At 32.7% G+C, this 16,052-nt stretch overlaps 1 protein-coding gene across 2 annotated transcripts in view; it reads left to right on the top strand.

Annotated features, from left to right (window-relative positions):
* The window catches only part of LOC103571897 (teneurin-a), a 251,588-nt gene that overhangs the window by 97,654 nt on the left and 137,882 nt on the right, over positions 1 to 16,052 (top strand). For both annotated transcript variants that reach the window (XM_053742569.1, XM_053742568.1), the window contains exons 5-7: positions 1,343 to 1,567; positions 1,767 to 1,976; positions 7,421 to 7,594. In XM_053742569.1, coding sequence (XP_053598544.1) covers positions 1,343 to 1,567; positions 1,767 to 1,976; positions 7,421 to 7,594 — 609 coding nt within the window. The remainder of the gene's footprint in view (positions 1 to 1,342; positions 1,568 to 1,766; positions 1,977 to 7,420; positions 7,595 to 16,052) is intronic.

The following is a 16,052-nucleotide window of genomic DNA, read 5'->3' as shown; positions in this document are numbered from 1 at the left end:
TTGAAACGGTTTTTAAAAATATTAATTTTTTTTTTTTTCTGTTGACAAAAGGTAAAAATAAAAAGGGAAACAGATAAAAGTTTGGTCGGACCGGTTGATTATCCAGTGACTTGGGGTATCCGGCGTTTAGTCCGACATAAAATTGGCTCCCGTTTATTTGTCGGATTTATGTACCGAGGGCGCTATCGCGATGCCATTCGCCAAAGGAGCTTTCCTTTCCATTTCAGCGGTATACACACACACACACACACACACACACACACACACACAACTACACCATACACTATTCATCTTATCCCAAACCCTTCTTCAAAATTTACTGCCTTGTCTTGGCAATCCATCAGAGACTTTATTTCACAAGTTTAAATCAACCTAGCCATTAAAAACAATTTATTTAATTTTTTAAATATTCAAAATAAATCAAAGCAACAAAATTAATAAATACTTAGCTGCATCTGTCAGTATTTAATGAAACTAAAAAAATAAATAAATAAAAGGAACTACGAGAGGCTACAAGTGCATTCATAGAAAAGAAATGCTGGAGAATCGGTTGCGATCAATAACCTATTGACGTCTTTGAGTGTACGAGAAATTAGAAATTTAATTCAAACGTACTCAAGTGTCAATGCAATATAAAATCACGTCCAAAGGAATTAAATAACAATAATAATAATAGAATACAATAAAAAAAAATATATATATATATATATATATATATATATATATATATATATATATTTATATGTATGTGTACCTATAGATTAAATAGTTGTCGTTTGGCGTGAGAGCTGCGCCAATGGCATTCTTATATTGCATAAAGAAGTGCATACTTTCTGTATAATAAAAAATACGTGCTTTAGATTGTACTTCCTCTTCAAAAGCAAGTATTCTCAAGGAGTTATATCTATAGATATATATAATGCTATGAAATATACGTAATACGTATTGTTACGTATGTTCAAGACGTTTGCCATTCAACCATTGACTTGTTCGGGAAACGTGACACGAACCGTTTTACTCTTTCGTTTGTATATTACGCCTTCTTACTACTTTGCTTTTCATCCTTTATATTTTATCACTACTTCGACACACAGTTAAAAATTACCTATATATATTTTCTGTCAAAATAATTATAAAATCTTATATTAAATATTACAGTTAATTTATCGTGATAAAATGTATAATAAAATATGAGTCGTCAAGTTCAATTGTTGTGAGGTTTTTCTATGATTTTATCATTTATTTATTACCTGTCATACAGTTTAAGTCTAATAAAAAATTATTAGCTGACGTTATTCACATTCACTGATTAAATAATTTATTTTATAAAAATATGTTACAGGTACAAATGATCGTTCGTATCATCGTACAGTTTCAGACACTGAGGGTGGAGTGACGTCAGATAATCCAACGACGCCATTTCCAGCATCAGTAGCAGGAGCAGTACCAGCAGCATTGACGCCAAATCACCGGCAGGCTTCGCCATTTCCCATGGAAAGCACAAATTCCCGACGACATCATTACAACAACAGTGTGTCGTCGGATCGATCGCGCAACGTCGCCAACGGTACGTAATCCTTATTCACATACATATTTAGTTATGCCATGCATTATATTATACATTGGAATCGGTTCAGCTAATGATTTCGGTTAAAAATGGGTATAGCTGTTGAATATGTTGGTTGGTTGTTGGTTGGTTGTTGGTTGGTGGTGAATGTACCAATGTAAATGGTATTTTGATCAATCGTTATTGTTGACCACGACAGGCGAGGTGATTTATGCGGCGCCCAGCAAGAAAACGAGCTCAGGAAACGGTGGGAACCCCAGCACCGGGGGCGGCAGTGTGAGCGGAGGTACTCTAGGTAGACGGTCTCGTCGGGGCCAACACAACAGCGCTTTAAGCTCCAGCTCGACTGCCAGTGATCGTTCTGAGACCATTTACAATGACGAACACTCTCACATGCATCTCAATAACGGTAATATTATTTTTTATTTACAGAATGTATTTTTAAACAAAATACCCACTTTATTAAATTTATAAAACGCCAATTATCGGAGAAAAATTAAAACCTTGTCCGTCCGCCGGTCAATAACTTAATTACGGATTAAAATCTCTTGTGCGATAAGTTAACAAGCTGTACCACGAATGCAATTAACTCGGTAATGCAGTTACACTCTCTCATGCTCTCGAAAGTCGATAGACGATGATGATGGGAGCGGTGGATCCTGTTTTCAGATAAGTGAGTTCCCTGTCCAAAGTGACATTAATACATGTAAATATGTCAGTTTTTCGATAATAGAACGTTTAATATAAATAGATGCTCGGACAGACAATTACTCAATATTCACAATAATTAATGCAATTTCCCAATTTCCCTATTTGAATAATTTCATATTAATAAACATGCAAATTTTAAACTCTCTTTTATTTTTTATTTTTCTCTCATCGAATTTGTTACGTTATAATCGACTTAATTACTTGCATTTTTTTTACTAAATATCCTGGAAATTACTCATGCACTCTATAAAAAAGCTTTTAAATATCATTTTTTATTTTTATTTAATCAAAGTACTAAAATATTTTGCTTTATAAATATTAATAAAGTTCTCTTTAGTTCTTTAAATTGGAATTGAGCTTAAACGATATAAGATATGAGAAAAATGTATATAAGCTATTTTACGAGAAATTATATTTTCTACAAAAAAGATCTCGTTACTATTTTTCCCAAAGTTTATATTTTAAAAGTTACAGGTATTTTAATATGTAAAAATATTATGAGAACAAATTTATATAAAATTAAACTTTCTATAATAAAAGTAAATAAATGAATAGTTTAAAAGTTACAGAGAGCTTAATAAAATGAATAAATATTTAAAAAGTAATTTTTTGACAAGATTATTTTCGAAATAATAAAAAAGTATATAATAGATCTAGAAATTAGATTTAGTATATTACTAAAACACGTTAGCGTAAACTAATTGTCAAACAACCGTATAAACAAAAGTTTATTTAATGACCACGAGTTTTTGTTTCTCGCAGCACACAAAAGTTGTCGTCTATTGTCCGTCGTCATGACGTGTTTTGTGCTCTCAGTTTTCAGTTCTCAGTTCTCAGCTCTCAGCTCTCAGCTCTCAGTTTTCATTGGGTTTTCAGGTACAGCTAGACATCTAGACACAGCAGCCAGCTTATTCGCCGCACAACACAACACACCGGGCAAAACTAGCTCAACTCGAGTGGGCAGGTTTGTCAGTGTAGAATAACTGAGTTAGTAGTTACTCGAGGCCGGGCTAGTTAGCTCACGGCTCACTGAAAAGTTAACGGACAGTACTATATTGTTTAGCAACAGGGAAAGCCGAGAGTATTTAGGCCTCTCTTTCACCCAAGGGCTCCTCGCTCTATAACTCGGTCTCTCGCCCCTTTCTCCAGCTAAAGCTCATACTGCTAAAGCTTTCCTACACTCTTACACTCCTCCTGTGTACTCCTTCTGCACTCCTACACTCATCTCAGGAACGATGTGGTTAACGCTGTTTTCAAACCACCGATGAGAAAGTGTGTAGAGGCTACACCTTGGACTTGAGTTTGCCTCCGAGTATTGTTGTTCCTCCAGTAGCACTACCAGCATCAACATCAGTGTGTGGGTGATATACGAGAGAACACCAGGGTCACCTAACTTTTTAATGAACTCGAGAGGATCTCATTTCCCGCTACCCGACGATATTCATCAGACACAACATGTCACTTATCCTGATGGGCTTCTTTACATCTTGTTATATCACTATAATTAAAAAAAAAAAAATTACAAGTAAACTTTAATTATTGTTGTAGACAATAAGCTGAACGATTTGAAAAAATATGTTGGTGTAATTACGTCCAGATGTACTAGACATAACCCAATTGAGTCCGGTATGCTGGCCAGGTTTCCCATTATTTGTACAAACAAATAGATATGATGAGAGTGAGGTATAAGATTGTAGGCTCAAAATTAACAGAATTGGCCGAGCGGTAATTCCCATCCGAATTTCCGACCGGAATATTGTTCATCGGAATGTCCCTGCGGTCTTATACCGGCATGTCGTGGCAGCTATTAGCAAATGGCTCCCAGCGGTCAGTGTTTAGTAGCTTTAAGCTTTGCGTTTATACATACTTACCTCAATGCTCTTCATACCTACCAACCTTAATAAACTCGATAATATCATTTTTATAATTAAAAATTTTTTAAAATTTATTTTACCACTTGGTTTTACAATTAAGTCCAACAATCTCAGCATCTCAGGCTTCTTTTATTATTTTCATTATTTTTTTCTGTATAATAAAATTTTTAAAAATATTGAAGATGGTTTAAATGAATGATCAGACAGTTTTACGATAGTGACGATTGAAAAATTCAATAGACGTCTCTATGAATTCTTCCGTAACTATGAATTCTATTCACAGACAAGTTTTGGTGGTATCTCGGGCGTTAATTTGAATCACTGTCACGTCAACCGAAAGGTCCTTTCGAGCTACTCAATTTACCGTATCTCACCCAGTTGTATATACATATATTTGATTCAATAGCAGTAGAAGTAAGGGTAGAGATAGAGATAGAGATAGAGGTAGAGGTAGAGGTAGAGGTAGAGGTAGAGGTATGGTTATAGCATAGTTCACCACAGTCTCTCTGGGTGTACGAGCACGAGTTTCACAGCCTCAGGAAATAATTCGTATTTACATGAATATTGAATATGTACTCCTGGGGTGAAGGTGTTAGTCCATTAAATCAAATTACGTACGCGAACCGCTAACCGCATCAAGTCACTACTACCGGGCAAGCACCCGACAATCTTCTGCTAACCGCCGATATTTCCTCGCACTTCTCACACTCTTTTTCCCAGACAACACCTTTACTATAGTATCAAAACTTTTGTCCCAACTCTAAAATAATCAATAGAATTATAACTTACTACTATCATACAATTCATACACGAGTTTCAATATTATTTAAATAATACAGCGGTTTGTAATTTACTCAGTCTGGTGATCTGATCATTCGTATCGCTTCGAATATCTCGTTGATCTACAACAGAAAACCGTCTAATTAGATTTTGTGGATTGGTAGTTTGCGAGCAGACGGTATTGACGAATCCAAATTCGTTACGTTCTAAACTATCTCCGGGCATGACACGTTCTGTGACTGATCCTCAATACCACCAGGGCAATCTGATAAATTCTAATGAAACATGCTCGAAAAAAAATTCTAGATCAAATTTTTTAATCTAAAGCTTCGATTTTTATTTTATAAAAATAAAATAAAAATATTTAATTGATTTGACGTCATTTATGACCTACTTTTATCACTAGATTTCATTTCATTTATTTTATTAAATCATCATGACATTCGATAATTTAAAAAAATGATTAATTGCTTTTTATAAACCATTAAAAAACTAAAAAAATTCATATTATTATTTTTCCATTAAACTGCCGTAATTATAAATAAACTTCAATTCAACTTATCGGCTAATTACTTTTAGGTTCGATTCTGAAGACATTAATGATTTATCACGACAATAAAATAAATTGTTATAAATAAATAATAATATGTACAAAGGATTATAAGTTGGGAGTATCCAATTATGCATTACATATGTTATCACTGTCGAAACTCGAGCATGCGAATAGTGTCCGATATAACTGTAACGAATGTACATATATGTTTCTGCGGAATGGGGGTTAAAGTTATTCGAGATACTGGGGACAGACGCGCGGCTGTTGCCGACAGAAACGCATTACCACGTTTCACCAGCCTGGTTTAATTAAACTATTGCTATACATATATAGAATTGGAAGATTAAAGAGCCAGCGACGTGTTCTCGCCACCGGAACCATTTTTTTTTTTTTTTTTTCATTTTTTTCATCATACACATATCGGTTCCCATATTTTTCATCAATTCAACATCACCATTTAAACTTATGCTTGATGAAAACTTATTTGTGATCAATAGTTAAAAAAAAAGAAAAAAAAAATGTCTATGTGTATTTTTTAATTCTCTCGTGTATTTGAATTTAAAATTTTACCTCTTTTAAATAAATCCATTTAATTAAATTATTTTATCTTAATTAATAGTGACGTTTTGTCAACTAAAATAATTTACAACTTAATTAAATTTAAATTTACCAATTACCAATGACAATGCGTGAGTTATTTTTACTTATTAACACTGTATTTTTTCAAAATTATACGAATCTGGTGAATAATTTATCAGAGATAATTAACAACTTAATTATCTCAAAACAAAAGAGAGCTTTTGACAAATTTCACACACGAGTTGCTGATACTAATTTATTTTAAATAATTATATTTATCTTTTTTATTATTTTTTTTTTTTTTGTGATTTCTGTGATGAATCGTCTGGTTGTTTATAAAATATAATGAGTAAAAGAACTTTGGGCAGGTGAAATCGAGCAAAGCGTTGATCCATATGCGATTATATCTCCAATTAAACTTGGACGGGAATACGCACACGTTGCGAAAGCTTCAGCGTAACGAACGGGATAATTTGAAACAATTCTGTTAAATCACATTCGTTTACCGCCTCGTCGATTCCCACACGTCTCTAATAATGATGACAATTCGCGGCGATTTTAAACTAAAACTCAAAAATAAATTACTTTCGTCTCATTAAATAATTATTATATTTATTCCCATTTCAAACACAAAACGTAATCATCTAGCATACTTTTGTTTTTTATCAAGACACTTTTAAAATAAAATTACGCTGTATAAAGTAAACTAATACAATCACTGAAATAGTATTGGGTCATGGTATGACCTTATTATCAAAGTTACTAGTAGATTGGGTACAACTAAAATCTAGTGGTTTTCATAGTAGGTTTTAAGGACTTGAGAAAACTCAACCAAAGTTATATTATCGAATATCGCAAAGTTACCGCCTAATATATTTATACATATATATAAATAGAGCGAGAGGCAGAGAGTTCTATAACGTTGGCTCGGCGAAAGCACACGATAGACCAGCGGTTCGTAGTTAACGTTGATTTACAGTAATGTGCCTTGCAACATTAACAATCTCTAATGGTTATACATTGCACTAATTATATACATACACGGAGTATTCCGATTTCAAATTTATTGCGTCACCCTACCGAATCCCACGACTAATTCAATGTAATCGATATTCATGCTATTCTCGTTTAAAGTATGCTAAATATTGAACTATAGATTTATACATTACGTTATTTAATCCCATTGTATTGCAGAAAAAAAATAAAATAAAATAAAAAAAACGTATGATAATAATTGACAAAGTCCTCGTATTTGCATTTTAAAGTTGGCAAGAATAAAAAGTTAAAACTGTATGGTATATTTAAATTTTTTATTGCTTAATGTTTATTTAATATTGTATTTTTAAACTTCCGTAGATAATGGCCGAGACTCGCCACCGGAGCCAGCACCTCCGGAAGTACCGCCACGTGGTCCTTCTTTGCTAGCGACACACACTATACGTGCCGTACAGCAAAATCGAAACGGATGTCCTGGAAACGCTGCTGGATTCAACTTGCCGTCGGATGACGCACAGTCGGAAGCTTATTCGGGTGAGTTTCATTTTATTTTTTTTTTTTTTTTTTTTTTTTTAAATTAAATAAACTTAATCTAAGGTAAAAATTAAATTATTTTTAAAATTAATTAAATTGAAAAGTAAATAAATGATGAGTCAAAAAAGAATAGCTATAATTATTCTACGAAAGAGTCTAAGTAGGTTCTGATAACAAGGAAGTCCACAAATGAGGCTGGACATGAGAAAAGTACTGGTTTTAAATTTAGTTAAAACTAATGGAGCATACTCAGAGTCTGCATTAACGCAGCTTTTCCCACGTAAATTCATAGTAAATATACAAACACACCCCTAGACTCCTACTGCTACGAAATATACTCTGAGTACATATTTGTTTCTGTATATTTCTCTGTGTAAACCATTAGTATATTACTGAGTGTAACTAAACAACCATTTGCGTGAATTAAATGTGATGGAAAAGCTGTTTTGGTGTGTAACTATATATAATATGAGTGTGTTTGTATATTTCATGGACAGAGAATAGAAGGATATTTTATATTAATATGCCTAGAGAATTCAATACAAATATACATATATATATGTATATGTATATGATTTTGATTAATCAATTTACATAACGCCGCTCTCGATTCACAAAAGCCTCATAAACAGCTCAATAGTTAGCGAATACGCTTTGATATATGTGATCGTTTAGTGACAGTTGTGACACCCGGACGTTGTTATTCGTTTGTTAATTATCGATAAGCTTTAATTATTTTTTAAAAGTCGATATTTAACATTTGGTTATAATTTACCATTTACTCTAACCCCTTTGTAAAATAAATTTATCGATTACTTGATATTGTTTGTTGTAAAATGACTTAAATTGATCTCATCAGATTATATTATAAGCATTTGTATTCATAGAGTACACTCATCAACAACGGGACTCATTAATGCTCATTACTTTTACTCTAATTCCTAAACAAAATGAGAAACATGAGGTTGTAAATGAAGCCAGTGAAATAATTAGTGATTTAGGTCAAATGACGCGCTCATCCAATCATTTCCAGCAACTTTCATCAATTAACTAATCAATTTAATGGAATAATCTCTTTTCTTTTTTGTTTTTTTTTTTATAATTTATCTTTTTACTAACGTCATTTAGTTCAAGGTAATGCAAGTACAAAGTTTTTTTATAAAACTAAAATAATATCTGGCATTTCCATATTTTAAATAAATAGTCGCGCCCGGTAAAAAACGCCCGCGAGATACGCGAGATGGGTTATTTCTTCAGGTAAAGGACACCTGCAAGAAAAGATTAAATTATGAGGCGAATATTTATAAAAGTGAGCTTTTTAGTCCCCAGAGCTCAGGACATAAAAATATTTCCTGCTAACAATAAATTGGAAAGTTTTTCTCGTAGAGAAATTAAACTGTCAATGGGTCCCGAGTGGGTGGGGAATGTCACGTTAGCAGTTTTTGTGTTTCAAACTTTTAGTTTTAGTTCTGTTTTTCGAAAAAAAAAAAAAAAAAAAAAAAAAAAAACTGAGGCTACAGTGGGTTAATTGGAGTAAAGTTTGAGTTAAATAAGGATGCGTGATTGCATGAAGAAAAGTTGCTAAAAATTAAAAAAAAAAAAAAAGAAAAAAAAAAGACGGTCATTCACAACTAAGTAATGGAAAACTATTATGGCCTAGATAGCTTCTCTACAACTTCCTTTGCTATAAAGTGTAATCGGACGGAAAGACGAGCTTCACGATCAAATCGCCGCGTAGTTTAAACTTTCTCATGGCTCTTGGACATTCGACAGCCATGCGACCGTAAATGCTGTCGTTTTATTACCCTAGCTCGAGTCTCTTCTCCTCTATCAGGTTTCCTAGTGCTTTTAGCATTAATTAAAAAAATATAAAATTAATTTCCATTAAAGCATTGTAAATTTTAAAGCTTTAATTTTTTTAGCTCAGAAGTAAAAACTAAATTTTATTAAAAACGTCTTGCGAAGAAAATTGCTTGATAATTTTTCATTGCTGTACCTCGGATCGTATTTTCGCAAAGATATCTAGAGCCGCAGGCAAACATCCACGACATTTAAGTACATCATATTTTGCAACGTCCAAATAAACTACGCCTAACCCCCAGTGCACGTTAGACGGTCTAATCCCTTGGCTGGATACAGCCGCAACAGCCATACTAGCTCTCTAATACTACCTCGAGACCCAGACTACTCAACTCTCTTCTTGTATAGATGTGTTCTTGTATGTTCGTCGAGAGCACACAAGACCCGGGCACTGAAATTCACGTCTAGAGCGTCTAGTATCACCGCTGATTACTTATAGCCTTATACAACTACCAGTACGTTAATTCCCGCTTTGTTAATTTTATCTCTCCTCCACAACTACAACTACAACTACAACTACTTCTACTTCTAGCAACAACAACAACATACAGCGTACAACAATCTCTGGACACTTAAAAGCTTGTTGTTTAAAATTTCCCACATGAGTATCATCCTTGTTTCATGCTTAGTTTATATTTTCTCATGCTCTTCATAATAAAGACGGGGTAAAATAACTTTATTGAGATAAATAAAAATTTATAAAATAATAAAAAATACTTTCGAATAAACATTTATCATTATTTCAACAAATATATTGTAAGCCGACACTATCTACCTGAAATCATAGTGCCAGTATATCTGGTAAACAATGTTAAGTCACGAAAAGTGCATTTCTGGAATCCTAGATTGCTAGAGACAGAGAGAGAGCGAGAGAGAGAGAAGGTATACAGGAGCGTGTACCTGTGGCACAAACGTCGCGTGATGCGTCGCCCTCTATAAATCAAGAGTGTCGGTGTTGGTTCCACCCTTATATAGCGAAGCTCTTTGGCGAGCGCTGGCACATTCTTCCTCTACTCTGTGGTATATTCTCGTTGTAGTTGTAGTCGCTGTTGTACATTCACCGCACCTACATAACTCAAACTGTCCATAAGAGGTATACGCGCTAAACTCTGAGATTTAACTGCCGACCTTATCGTACACCAGACAACAATGACGTCACTTGTTCTCGTATCATTTATTAACGGTTATACACACGCTAAATTCATTTCACCCTTAAATATTTATCATCAGGAAATTTAAATTAAATAACTTTTTTTTTTTTTATCTGACAATTAATCTGACTCGAATGTAGGCAAGTCATTGCTATTACTATTATTATAATTAAATACATATATGGAGCAAATGTTTAGTCGGAATACGTAGAATATCCCATTAAGTACACGTGTATAAATACACAGGAATCATAAGCGCGAGTCACGGCAGGTTATGCTCGGTGTAAAATCCCATACTATGGTTATATGATTACGTGTTAAAGTTACGATCGTTGGCATCAGTAAATCATTACATAAGCTACGATAACCGCATATAATAGTTGACTCTAATCGCTATTCAAAGCATGTTTTGCGTACACACGGTGCCCACTAACTCGTGTAATCTTCCACAAGTCTCAAGAATAACCGACAAAATTAATTTGTGCCATGGTAAAAGCTTTCAAAATATATTTTTTAAATTATAATCAAAATTATTTATTACTCGATTAAATTTCTTTTTTTTTTCTTTTTTTTTTCTTTTTCCTCATTTTCGGATCATTGATTAGAAAAATTATAAATAATAAAAATGAATCTTTGGGTAGCGTGTTTCTTAGTGTCATGGGACACGAGAGACATTTTGAACCAGAAGAAATCCACGAGACCCGGGAGGATAAAACCAGAGATCTCGTGTACCGCAGTCGCTAAAACGAGCTGAGTATTATTATCTGGGGGTACTAGAACTTTATATATTTTTGCATATATAACTGCAAATTAGAAATAATTATTGTTAGACCCATGAGAAGAAGGTTAGTTTGTATTTTAGATAACGTTTCTCTAGCTTTACTATATTTTCTCAGTTATCTTTGCCCATAAGATTATTGCTTTTCAAAAATAAATTAAATTGCTCAGTTAATTTCATATGGCATCGGTTATAATTAAAATAAACTGCTTTTTCTTGAGAACAAAATCACTAACAAAATTATTATCATTTTTTGTAAGGCATTAAATTTGATCGCTTTTTTATAACATGATCGCGAATAGAAATGTTGATAAAAAAAAAAATAAAAGTATCACATAGCCAGTGAAGGATTGAGAATGGGGCAAATCCATTAAACCTCGTAACGACGAAAAACAATGGTGGATGAAAAGAGGTCCAAGAGGAATTCAATTACATTACCAGACGTTTTTCTCGAGATTTTTTTTTATACTAAAACCATTAAGGGATTAGGATCCAGCTACTGCTAGCTGTGACCAGTCACGACACTGAAAATAGCCTTTATCATTTTACCGTTGACTCGATTAACCAACAGACCAATGTTTCAGCTCATCCATGTGCTTCAGCTCGATATCCGAAGGCTAAAATTATCAAAGCTTTATATTTTCATTTCCAATTTTCATTTTAAAAAAATAATCCTTTCACTCTAATAATTACTCTAATTACTTACCATCACGTGACCCAAATCTTTGAACGTGTACACTAAAAGCGTACGCTTTGTGAATAATATAATCACTGATGGAATAAAGACTAAATGCATTATCTAAAATTAAAAAAAAAAGCTAATAATAATAATAATAATAATAATAATAATAATAATAATAATATGCGGAATAAAGACTCATTATAACATTATTCTTTCATGGGTACGTAGCTTTTATCCGGCATATAAGGATACATTATATTAAAGTTTACGAGAAACTGGCCCATACGTATTCTGTGATACTTGACGTGACCACTGACGAGCACTTAACGGCGACATAAAGAGAACACTCATAATATCCCTCCTGCGTTGAGTAAAATACCCATAAACTCGTGATATGCTACCAAGTTATGCCCTCACATTATTATAATACTTTCAATACATATCTATATCTACGTTACTTTTCGTTAGCGAGATCATAAGTTTGATATCGTCTGCTTCGTTTATGTCATCGTCAACTCTATGATGAAAGTGGCTTTAATAAAAAAAAAAAAAAACACCGAAATGATATTTTTCTATGACTAGAATTTAAACTTTTCAGAGAACATAACTTAATAAAGTTATTTTTTCTATTTCTGGACCTCATATGAGTTGACTTAGTCAGTTTTTGTAATAAATATAGACTTTTAATTATCTTTGAAAAAAATTTGATCATGTTTATTATTTAACTTTTTGTTTAAATTTAAGTGTTCCTTTTGGTCAAATGAGGTTTGTTGACGTTGAGGTTTACTTGCATCACTGATAAAAGCCAAAATATTCTATCTCTATGTGTATACATATGTGTATAGATCTATGAAGGTATAGAGAGTGGGTGAGTAAAAGTAAATGTTGACTCTCAGCGTTCTCAGAATTTTCGTTCGATGTGGGTTGGCACGAAAGATAAATTGCCATGACGATCATAGAGCTAAGAAAATTTTATTAGTTTAATCGACGCATTAGCAACTTCACTTTGCCTTTCTCTTTACATATATGTATATATATACAGAGAGTTTACATTTTATCCAATAAGCTTTCCATATAAATAATTACAGGGTAGTTTATTTTCCGTTAATGAAAAACTTTTTAAACCAGAAATTGATAAAAAATAATTTGACGACTTTTTTTTTTTTTTTTTTTTTTTTTTTTCGGAATTTTAATTGAAAATTTGTTTAGTGATTGGAAAAAATTTTTTTTTTTTAATTAGTGGTAAAGTTTTTTAATTTGAATTTATAATTGTGACAATTAAAAAATTGATTAAAATAATAGATAACGAGTGTTTATTATTTTAATAATTAACAACTATTGTTTATAATTTTTTCGAGGTTAATAATTAATTTTAATTAAAAATTATTTTTCTAAGTGAAAATAACTTTAAATATCAGCGAGCACACGTGTATATATGTAGATAATTACATAGCGTGCGGTAGTATCAATTATCGCGTCGCTAATTGCTATTTATTAGCGGGCGTCCTAGGTACGCTGAGTCATGAAAGCATATTTCTTCTTTTTTTTTTTTTTTTTTTTTTTTTCTTGCCGCCTAGATTTCTCATGGATTAAAAAATAAAAAATATGGTTGAGCAATGAACTCTGCAGGTCACACAAAAGATCTTGAGCTCGACTTGGTACTATCCATGCACATTACATGTACAACTGGGACATTAAGGGATATATCGATTCTAGTCGGATTTATTGGACGAAAAAATTTACGAGCCAGTTACACGCATCCAAGTCAGAAAAAGTGAGATGGTGGTACATGAGCTTGTACAGGGAGAATAAGGGAGAGCAGTTTTAGTATTAAGGGTATGGGTATTAGTAGCCGTAGTAGCAGTGGTAGTAGTGGTAGTAGTGGTAGTAGTGTATAAGTAGAGGAGAGTTGAGTTGAGTAGAGTAAAGTTGAGTTGAGTCTACCGAGGCTTCACGGATTTAACGACCAAGCTCCCTATCCTCGTCGACACTGTGCGCACCATTTCATTAATCCTCCTTATCCGCTATTTCTTAGAACCAACCACCACATAGTCTATAGAATACACCGAAATACTCCAGAGTATCTTCTTCTTTTAGACGAAGGGGCTCTGTGCGTTTTAGCTAGTCCAACTGTAACGCTACCACATGCTCTATTGATCCTCGTATTAATTAAGATGTACGAGTAAGTAGCTTAATTCTTACCACTCCCTTCCAGACTTATTGCGATTCGGCAGGAAGCTCAAGATATTACAACTTAATTATATTTATATTGTATTTTTTATAATTCGAGCCAATTAAAGACTATGATAAATTTATTTATTGGAAACTTAATTGATATCAAGTTTATTAAAATTAAAAGAAAATGATGTATAGTTATCAAACAATGAAATATCTGAGATCGGAGAGATGGCTGTACATTATGATATCGAGATGAAATGAGCTCATTTCATTGACTCTCGAAGCCTTGTGTTGCGTTCCTGAAATAGCTCATGAATTGTCTGGGAAATCTACCCCGGTAGATTCTCCAGGATTCCTAATATTGTCCTTGCTATATTGTGATATCATCTTCGTATCACGTCTGGCTTGAGGTAATCAGTCAAGACGCTTATGACCGAAATAAATTAAACGTTTCACTAAATACTACTGGCATTCAACTCAGTTGTATCTATGCACGGTAATGCTACAAAAAATTTTTAATTATCAACTGAACATAGCAATAAATATGACTAGTAATCAAAACTGGTAGATTTATGCGTTAACCTGTATAAGTGGAGATACGATTTTATTTAAAATTTTTAATTAATTTTTCTGTAATAGCTTCAGGATATCAGAAAACATAACTCTATAAAAAATAGTTAAATTAAATTTATTGTAAAGTTAATATTTGAAGAGAAAACTAATTTTCCACATATGATTTAAATAATATGAACGATAAGAAAAAAAAAAAATGTGAATGTAGAAAAGGGTAGATATGAAAGGGTAATACTATCACGACAGGTTTCGAGCGAAGAAACGAGGCAAGTTTATTTTAAGTATGCATAGGTTAATCAAAAAAGCCAGACGGTGAAACTCTCCTAGCCCTTAGGGAGAACAGAGCTACACCTACACAACACAACTACACTAGGTGGATTTAAGTTCGATTCCCTTTTCGAGCCTCGCATACTCATTTCAAGGAAAACTCTCTCTGCGGGCTGTAGTCTTGGCTCAGGATGGTTACTTGCGAATACCAGTAGACCCCATGGGAAAATGAAACTTGCATTTGCCAAAATACGATCCGCAACAAACTATTATTATATAAATATAAATTATAACTTTTTTATTATAATATAGTTTGAATTTTTTATTTACTCCTTATAAAAGTGTTTTATGCCCAGATACTTAATAAGATAAATTAATTAAATTTAATTATAGACCGTAAAGTTTATTTATTTACTAAATAAACCATAATATTATTCCAATTTACGATGTAAATATATTTTACGGTTAAACCTATCCCCACAAGTTTCGTTTACCGAGATATGTTTATTTTATCGAGTCTAATAAAATTTCTTAATGAAATTTGTAACATCTCGAGGAAGAAAGACCCAAAAGAGGAAATGCTTACGAAAGAGACACTACGGTATTGGCGAGGGGAGTATTTATACAGCCGTAGGCAATGCCAACAAATATATTTTCTTGATCACATAATAAATCTCGTACGTATATGAAGATTTATTTAAAAAAAAAAAAAAAAAGAAAGGAAAGAAGAAATAAACGTAGCGAGCCTGATGATAAAACTCTATTTAAAAATAAAAAATAAATTATCACCGAGACTTAAGATTTACTTTAGATAATTTAAATTTTATTTTGTTGAAGCAGCAAAGGAAGACGGGTTAGAAGAGTAGAATACTTAAAAGTTAGGTAATTAAACTTGGATATATTATTTATTATTTGAGCTAGAGATGCAGAAATTGTATTTAAATCTTGATAACTTTCGTGTTGGTTAAT

This window comes from Microplitis demolitor, chromosome 10 (genome assembly GCF_026212275.2).
Source record: "Microplitis demolitor isolate Queensland-Clemson2020A chromosome 10, iyMicDemo2.1a, whole genome shotgun sequence".
NCBI lineage: Eukaryota > Metazoa > Arthropoda > Insecta > Hymenoptera > Braconidae > Microplitis > Microplitis demolitor.
This window is presented reverse-complemented; position numbering and strand designations above follow the sequence as displayed.